Genomic DNA, 10,000 nt, shown 5'->3' on the forward strand with positions numbered 1-10,000 from the left:
AGTTCTTAGTAAGTTTTTCAAAGTCTCAAATCTTCAGAGTGTCAGACAGGTGGAGGAGAGGTCACGTCGGGTTTCCACACGATCTGTGCTCCTTGAAATCAAAAGGTAATCTGACTAATTTTCGAGCGCATCGACCCGATGTGGTTGAGGTGGAAAGTTTCCTCAGCCAATCAAATCACGCTAAACCCCTAACTACGGGTGTGCGATTCAACCCGCGATCTAATTCAATATTAAAATCCCATGACCCCTAAGATCACCACCCATCACTCAGACAGTACAATATATTCTAACATCCTGACATTTCCTGTTGTTGAGTTTTTTTCAAAGAACAAAATATCTCAGGTTTTCCAACCAAAAAGCAAATATATCTATTTTGACAATGAATTAAAATATATATTTATATTCATCTATTTAAATAATCGATATTAAATCCCAAGATCGATTAAAGCTATCTTAGCATACCCGGCTCCTAAATGAGGGGAAATTCGCTCCCTCAGGTCGATTACGTCACATATATACATTGGATTGAAACAATCGATGGATAACTTGAGAATCGTTCTTTATATATAGGGAGAGCTGGGAACTTGATTTCTAACTCACAGGTAAATAAAACTAGTCTGAACGACATCACTAAACAGAAAAGGCATACATAAGGATAGTTTGTAATTATTTCTACGTACGGGATAGAATAACACTATCCTTGAAACAGAGTCACAAGTAAAATAAGCCTGGCCTGGTATTACCTCACAGACCAAATAAACTAAAGTCTCAGAATATAAATAAATAAATATATATATATATATATATATATATATATATATATATGAGCATAATCATTTGAATTTCCTGTACTTATCAAATCTATGATCAAATGGCTGTCAACTTTACGCCGGCTTCTTCCAGCAGGTTATATAAACGATTAAACGTAGACAAAGTGGGATATAGTAAGGGCTCGTAAAGCGTAGAGGAAGATACACGAAGGGGTGGCAAAACGTAGAGGGAGATACACGAAGGGGTGGCAAAACGTAGAGGGAGATACACGAAGGGGTGGCAAAACGTAGAGGGAGATACACGAAGGGGTGGCAAAACGTAGAGGGAGATACACGAAGGGGTGGCAAAACGTAGAGGGAGATACACGAAGGGGTGGCAAAACGTAGAGGGAGATACACGAAGGGGGGGCAAAACGTAGAGGGAGATACACGAAGGGGGGGCAAAACGTAGAGGGAGATACACGAAGGGGGGGCAAAACGTAGATACAGGGCGGTAAGGGGGGATCAATGATGAACAATATAGGGGAGGGGAACAGAGCGGACGATACGGGGTAAAAGTAGAAATGCTTATCAAATAAAACAAAACAATTTTAAAATAAAATATTTAGTTTGTGTTTATTTTACCCTCATTCATTAATACATTTTGAGCTGAGAAACACGTAATCTTAATTATACTTACAGAAAATAATGTTTCATTTGGTTTTAATTATGAATTTACTTTTATATACCCGATAAAATTATGAACATTAAAAATATACAATATTTCCCTAAAAATTATATCGCAATTTAATATTAAACAAGTCGGATATTTATAACTATGTGCATTCAAATATTTTTTCACTTATTCTACGATTAAAATTATGCAAATGATAAAAATGTTAAGAGGAACGAGTAATTTACAGTTCTCAGAACGTATGACGTACCAGCTCTCTAAAGCACTAATCCACTTCATTAAATCGGCAGAGACAATAGTGTTCATAGTTTACTGATTTGTTTTTGCACTATTTTTACCTTCGTTTCTTCTAATGCTGGCTCTGACATTCAGTATTTTCTTTGAGTTATTACGAACGTTCTTTTAATTATTTGAATATTTACAATTTCTCCCATATTGTTACTGTTAGTTTTGTAATATCAGATGGACCAAATTTTCTTTTGTCAATCTGTAACGATTGTTTCTTCAAGCAGTCTTTTCATACTCGTTGTATATTCTTTACATCACTTCGAAAGAGAGAACTTTGCGAAAACAGTTGTTCCCAGAGACGATTTTGGTTCAATTGTCGATTCCAGTTAAAGTCGGTAGGCCGCAGAAAATAGCTGTCGGAACCAATCGCAGTCCCAGACGTTATAACTTGTCAATATATAACGTGGACAAAGTTCTTCGAATAATTGTCCATATACAGAAGAAACTCATTTCTAAACTCGATTTTACATGACTCTAAACTTGAGAATCTTTTTGCTAATATATTGAATGCGATGTACAAATACACACATCACATTGGTGGCAAATAAGTCCAATTACGATTTCAAAATGAATAACGTAAAAAATAGTGCAATTTTATATAAATACATAAATGTAAGACATTCGAAACGACTCATGATGCTCATATAACTAGGAATCATAGAAACCCGAATGTTTCTGATTTCGGTTTACGAAACAAACTAAAAATGTTCGAAGCATTTGGATTTGAAGGCCACGAGAAAAGTAAAAACAAAAAACAAAACAAAAAAACAAACCCAAAACAAATAAAACGTACGACTCCAAACCTAAAATAACACTTAATCAGTGACAATCGCGGTAGTAATCGAATAGGAAAATTAAAAAAAAATGGGATAGTAATAAAATTGAAGCAAATGAAAAAAACTGAAGCTTTGATTATTTTGTAATTAAAATTGAAATAAACTTTATAAAGTAAAATCTTCCTAACGCATGGAAAAAAAAAATTTAATTCTTCCTAACGCATGGAAAAAAAAAATTTAATTCTTCCTAACGCATGGAAAAAAAAAATTTAATTCTTCCTAACGCATGGAAAAAAAAAATTTAATTCTTCCTAACGCATGGAAAAAAAAAATTTAATTCTTCCTAACGCATGGAAAAAAAAAATTTAATTCTTCCTAACGCATGGAAAAAAAAAATTTAATTCTTCCTAACGCATGGAAAAAAAATTTAATTCTTCCTAACGCATGGAAAAAAAATTTAATTCTTCCTAACGCATGGAAAAAAAATTTAATTCTTCCTAACGCATGGAAAAAAAATTTAATTCTTCCTAACGCATGGAAAAAAAATTTAATTCTTCCTAACGCATGGAAAAAAAATTTAATTCTTCCTAACGCATGGAAAAAAAATTTAATTCTTCCTAACGCATGGAAAAAAAATTTAATTCTTCCTAACGCATGGAAAAAAAATTTAATTCTTCCTAACGCATGGAAAAAAAATTTAATTCTTCCTAACGCATGGAAAAAAAATTTAATTCTTCCTAACGCATGGAAAAAAAATTTAATTCTTCCTAACGCATGGAAAAAAAATTTAATTCTTCCTAACGCATGGAAAAAAAATTTAATTCTTCCTAACGCATGGAAAAAAAAATTAATTCTTTCTAACGCATGGAAAAAAAATTTAATTCTTCCTAACGCATGGAAAAAAATTTAATTCTTCCTAACGCATGGAAAAAAAATTTAATTCTTCCTAACGCATGGAAAAAAAATTTAATTCTTCCTAACGCATGGAAAAAAAAATTTAATTCTTCCTAACACATGGAAAAAAAATTTAATTCTTCCTAACGCATGGAAAAATATTTAATTCTTCCTAACGCATGGAAAAAAAATAAAATCTTCCTAAAGCATGGAAAAAAAATCTTCCTAAAGCATGGAAAAAAATTAAAATCTTCCTAAAGCATGGAAAAAAATTAAAATCTTCCTAAAGCATGGAAAAATATTAAAATGTATCTAACGCATGGAAAAATATTAAAATGTATCTAACGCATGGAAAAATATTAAAATGTATCTAACGCATGGAAAAATATTAAAATGTATCTAACGCATGGAAAAAGCCGAACTCGTCCTAACGTATTAAAAAAATCTTAACGCATGCAAAAAAAAAAAAAAAATCTACCTTATCCATGAAAAATAATTTTCATAGAAACATGGAAAGCATCTTCCTAAAACAAATAAACTTGACACTTTATGATCCGAAGAAAAGTATTAACACATCCTTAACATTTGACCTTAACCTAAGATTTTGAAAACAAATTGGCCGCTATTTATTTCTGGTCTGTTCTGCAAACCACCAGAAACAAGATTCCCAGCTATAGAAGCATCAGTCCTAGTGCAAAACAATTATAAAACGTCGAATAGCAAGTAGCGATTTAAAATGCAAACGAATGAATAAAAAATTCAAGAAATGTCGAAGCTTTCCAGAGTTTCTCCCATACCCCGCCATTGTTGCAGACACCATTCTTCAAAGATGGAAATGCCTTCACACTCAAAATGTTTCTTACCGGCAGCAAAGTGTTCATGCAACGAGCTGTCACTATAAAATGTATTGACTTTGACATCGTTGAGAGCAGCAAGCGGTAGAGGCGGTGTGCATTCCCAGGATCTTTGGAAGATATCTATTATATAAGTCTGAACTATTCCAGGTGCCCTATTTGCTACTAAAAAAAGCTTATCGTCTATCACATGCACGCAAGACTGGTTCGCCGTCGAATAACGGGTGTAACTCAAAGAATTTTTATTGTCCGATTTGGCTGAACATTCACTGTTTGGTATCTTCTGCTGGCCAGATTTCGGTTTTAAAGGAAGCATATTAAGGCCCGGGTTTGGTAACTGGAATGATTTGTAACGACCCTCGCCACCCGTTATAGCCACCTCAACGACAGGAATTGTGATTGTGACATTGTACTCGATAGCTTGTACCAAATTCTTGACAAGGCTATTCTCAAACACGTACAAATGACCATTGTGGTACATAAACTGGTCTATAGAAAGTGAGGTGCAGCGATGAAAAACGCTGTTCTTAATGAACTCTTCAACTACCGAACCTTCGTCCCAGTTAATCTTGAACAGGTACAATATATCGCGCAACTGGACAATCCGGCGAGATGTGTTAGGTAGAGAAGCTATAATTACGATTAGCGTATAAGTATCGGTATTAAAATAAGTGAAATCTCTAATGGTCCAGTGGATTGAAATAGAAGTCTGGAAATTCCGTGTGCTAACATATCCAGAAATGCTATCATCCCATTCTTGGAGAATGAGCCTGTATTTATCTTCGACTGCAATGAGGGATACTAGATTCCACTTACTCTTATGCCCCACATACCATATGTATTCCGGGCCGGAGACATCATCGTTTATTAAGTGTCTTTCTTCAATGCTGTCAGGTTGCTTCAAGTTTATAATCTGAAAAGAACCGGAGAAGTACCACTGCGTACAAGCTAAGTATTTTCCGAGGGATAGACAAACAATGTACGGATAAGTTATGTTTGGAAATTCCAACCATGATTTGGTTTTCCGACAATAGACTGTAGTGGAGCGGCCGTCTCTAACCATAAGCATCCAACCGCCGTCACAGTCATTGGTGTGTTGAGAGGTATTTTGTTCGATACAAGGTTGTGATTGAAAATTGTCTACCGATAAACTTTCCAAGGAAAGCCTATTTTGTAAGTTCAGAGATTCGATTTCATGATTTTCGCAAACAGAGTCACAGATTTGGCCCAAATTCAACTGAGAAATTCCGACGTTAAATAATAATTTCCTGGCTGTTGGCAGTCTTTCTCTAATATCTCTAATCAACCACTTTAAAATAAAGCGGACTATTTCCGTCGGTGTTACAGTATCTGTTATGTATTTCTGATCGAGCAGCATCTCCACAAAACTTGTAGATAACGTTTGCATATCATCGCCATCAATAATAATATCTCTGAACAATTCCCGAGTCAAAACTCTACAGACCTCAGCCAGTTGACGCAATTCCAATTCGTAAGCCAGATTCCACACACTGAGCACATTTCCGAGGCGAACGTGTCCCAGAAGAAACTGACTGCAGTGGATTATCAAATCAGTCACTTGAAGTTCGTTCGCCACCTCTATAATTTGCATGACAGTTTCGGTCCTTAATCGGATCGTTCCTAGATATAGATAATCGATTACTGCCGCAAATATTTCCGGGGTTTTGAACACATCGCTCACATCAAGTTGAAGTGGTTCGTCTTCGGGAGCAGAAAGCGAAGTGGCTTTCCTGTTTGACCATGGACCTTTGGGACACAGCGAAGACAGGACTATGCGATGGGCAGACCTCGATTCCTTACCGACAGTCAGTTTAATATCGCAAAGAAATCTATCTCGGTAAAACGCCATTACTTTGTCCCAAGATTCTTTGCCTTCGTTTTCTATTTCTCGTTTTAATTTAGAACCAAAATAAGCCATCTTGAAAAACCTGAAACAGACAAAATTAAAAAATTATATCAGGTGTTAATTTATCAGCAGTAGCGACGTCGTTCGGATATAATATAAGTTAATAATTTAACATTTAATGGCTACATTCGATAAAACTTTTTTGGCAGTTGTAAACTTCAGGAAGTTTTTGTAATCAGTTTGCTATAACAAGTAGCTCTTTATATTATTCAAACTCTAAACATCGAGCCCAGCAATTGTGAGAAGGGGTTTGTCAAAAAGAGAAGTGATACTTCACTAGACTTCGTAGTGCAATTTAGTTTTATTTATAGGCTGAACTTTGATACACGACTATTGATCAGTTTAAAATTAACATTAAGGCATTTTAAATGTGAAAATGTTTTGATTGTATAATTAATTTGGACTACACTCCAACAGTTTGTACGAGATAACTCTCCTTAAGGTGTATGTATTCATACGTGATGAGTGAGGAACCAACCTCCTAGTCGGACTCGGGACGGCTCGCTGCGAACAACCTCCTAGTCGCACTCGGGACGGCTCGCTGCGAACAACCTCCTAGTCGCACTCGGGACGGCTCGCTGCGAACAACCTCCTAGTCGCACTCGGGACGGCTCGCTGCGAACAACCTCCTAGTCGCACTCGGGACGGCTCGCTGCGAACAACCTCCTAGTCGCACTCGGGACGGCTCGCTGCGAACAACCTCCTAGTCGCACTCGGGACGGCTCGCTGCGAACAACCTCCTAGTCGCACTCGGGACGGCTCGCTGCGAACAACCTCCTAGTCGCACTCGGGACGGCTCGCTGCGAACAACCTCCTAGTCGCACTCGGGACGGCTCGCTGCGAACAACCTCCTAGTCGCACTCGGGACGGCTCGCTGCGAACAACCTCCTAGTCGCACTCGGGACGGCTCGCTGCGAACAACCTCCTAGTCGCACTCGGGACGGCTCGCTGCGAACAACCTCCTTTTTAGTCTTCACTAACGCCACTCCAGAAACAAAAATTAGGTTTTATTTCCACCAGAACTTTTTGTTCAATGGTATAAACAAACCTCAATAAAATGAGCTGAACATCACGTGCGTTTTCTTTTTAAGTTTTATCAGAGTTTTACATTAAATAACTAACATTTAAAATTTTACGCTCTGTGGTCAGACATGTAGCATCTGTATCAGGAAGCGAAAGGTAACAATGATGTGTTCAGATCAATTCACAAACTCAATGGGGAACATAAAACTTTGGATATACATTTAGGAAGCTGCTTCTACTCATATCTGTTGAGCAGATAGATTTATCTAACCTCTCCAAAATCTACTTTATATCAAACATTGCATTGTAAATTAATCACCATATCAGAAGTTTATCGAGCAATATTAGGTAAAATTATTCTTTATATCTGGAAATAGTTACTACACATGTAGTCTTAGATGCAATATGCAAGTAATTAAATATTAACTGGTGTCGCATTGGTAAAATATTACTTTAGCCTTTTGATAAGTGTTTCTAAATCGAATTCTTTCATCTCATTGACTTAATTATATAAAAACATTGGTCAATATGAAGAGGCCAATTTTTCATAACACTCGCCCGCATGTTGCTCAGCTGACCCTGCAGAAGCTGAAAGAATTTAGCTACGAGATTGCTTCATCCGCTATATTTATCAGACCTCTCGCCAACCGATTATCATTTTTTTCAAGCCTCTCGATAACTCTTGCACGAAAATTGCTTCAAATGCCGAATCACCCATTCAATGACTTCATCGCTTCTATAACTCCGGATTTCTATGCTAATGGGATAAATAAGCTTGTTTCTCGTTGGCAAAAATGTGTCGATTCTAATGTTTCTTATTTCGATTAATAAAGTTTATTATGAAAGCAGCTATCTTTTGAAGTAAAAAAGACATTTTGCACCAGCCTAATAATAGACAAAGAGTTGCTGCAATTCGCTCCAATGAAAACGTTTCGCATAGAGAAAGACGCCTGGAGCTCAACAGAATACATCAAATAGAAAGGCGAGCAAGATTAACAAATTTGGGAAAAGCAACCCAAGGTGAAGCTGAGAGCTTCAGACATGCTGCAAGGTGATTAAATTCATCAAAAAAAATTTCAGAAAAAATGGTCAGGGAAAGAAGCAATACGACGAGCAAATGAATCAATCTAGGATACAAGATGTACACGATGTCATTTGAGAGCAGCTCAAAGACGGGAGAATGAATCGAACCGAACAAATCTTTCAGAGACAGAGAGATGGAGACAGAGAGATGGAGACAGAGAGAGAGAGAGATGGAGACAGAGAGAGAGAGAGAGATATGGAGACAGAGAGAGAGAGAGAGAGATATGGAGACAGAGAGAGAGAGAGAGAGATATGGAGACAGAGAGAGAGAGAGAGATATGGAGACAGAGAGAGAGAGAGAGATATGGAGACAGAGAGAGAGAGAGAGAGATATGGAGACAGAGAGAGAGAGAGAGAGATATGGAGACAGAGAGAGAGAGAGAGAGATATGGAGACAGAGAGAGAGAGAGAGATATGGAGACAGAGAGAGAGAGAGAGAGATATGGAGACAGAGAGAGAGAGAGAGAGATATGGAGACAGAGAGAGAGAGAGAGATATGGAGACAGAGAGAGAGAGAGATATGGAGACAGAGAGAGAGAGAGATATGGAGACAGAGAGAGAGAGAGATATGGAGACAGAGAGAGAGAGAGATATGGAGACAGAGAGAGAGAGAGATATGGAGACAGAGAGAGAGAGAGAGAGATATGGAGACAGAGAGAGAGAGAGAGAGATATGGAGACAGAGAGAGAGAGAGAGATATGGAGACAGAGAGAGAGAGAGAGATATGGAGACAGAGAGAGAGAGAGAGATATGGAGACAGAGAGAGAGATATGGAGACAGAGAGAGAGATATGGAGACAGAGAGAGAGAGAGAGAGATGGAGACAGAGAGAGAGAGATGGAGACAGAGACAGAGAGATGGAGATGGAGACAGAGAGATGGAGATGGAGACAGAGAGAGAGATGGAGACAGAGAGAGAGATGGAGACAGAGAGAGAGATGGAGACAGAGAGAGAGATGGAGACAGAGAGAGAGATATGGAGACAGAGAGAGAGATGGAGACAGAGAGAGAGATGGAGACAGAGAGAGAGATGGAGACAGAGAGAGAGATGGAGACAGAGAGAGAGATGGAGACAGAGAGAGAGATGGAGACAGAGAGAGAGAGAGAGAGATGGAGACAGAGAGAGAGAGAGAGAGAGATGGAGACAGAGAGAGAGAGAGAGAGAGATGGAGACAGAGAGAGAGAGAGAGAGAGATGGAGACAGAGAGAGAGAGAGAGAGAGATGGAGACAGAGAGAGAGAGAGAGAGAGATGGAGACAGAGAGAGAGAGAGAGAGATGGAGACAGAGAGAGAGAGAGAGAGAGATGGAGACAGAGAGAGAGAGAGAGAGAGAGAGATGGAGACAGAGAGAGAGAGAGAGAGATGGAGACAGAGAGAGAGAGAGAGAGAGATGGAGACAGAGAGAGAGAGAGAGAGAGATGGAGACAGAGAGAGAGAGAGAGAGATGGAGACAGAGAGAGAGAGAGAGAGAGATGGAGACAGAGAGAGAGAGAGAGAGAGATGGAGACAGAGAGAGAGAGATGGAGACAGAGAGAGAGAGATGGAGACAGAGAGAGAGAGATGGAGACAGAGAGAGAGAGAGAGATGGAGACAGAGAGAGAGAGAGAGATGGAGACAGAGAGAGAGAGAGAGATGGAGACAGAGAGAGAGAGAGAGATGGAGACAGAGAGAGAGATGGAGAGATGGAGACAGAGAGAGATGGAGACAGAGAGAG

The 10,000-nt window shown here is 38.5% G+C and overlaps 1 protein-coding gene across 1 annotated transcript in view; it reads right to left on the reverse strand.

The window, feature by feature from the left end:
- Nucleotides 1-3,662: 3,662 nt before the first annotated feature.
- The window catches only part of LOC145292354 (uncharacterized), an 18,525-nt gene continuing 12,187 nt past the window's right edge, over nucleotides 3,663-10,000 (reverse strand). Inside the window, exon 2 of the mRNA XM_080138685.1 lies at nucleotides 3,663-6,204. Coding sequence (XP_079994811.1) covers nucleotides 4,161-6,194 — 2,034 coding nt within the window. The 5' untranslated portion in view covers nucleotides 6,195-6,204 and the 3' untranslated portion in view covers nucleotides 3,663-4,160. The remainder of the gene's footprint in view (nucleotides 6,205-10,000) is intronic.

The sequence above is a fragment of the Euprymna scolopes genome, chromosome 13, assembly GCF_053919585.1.
Source record: "Euprymna scolopes isolate OS-2025 chromosome 13, ASM5391958v1, whole genome shotgun sequence".
Classification (NCBI taxonomy): Eukaryota; Metazoa; Mollusca; class Cephalopoda; order Sepiida; family Sepiolidae; genus Euprymna; species Euprymna scolopes.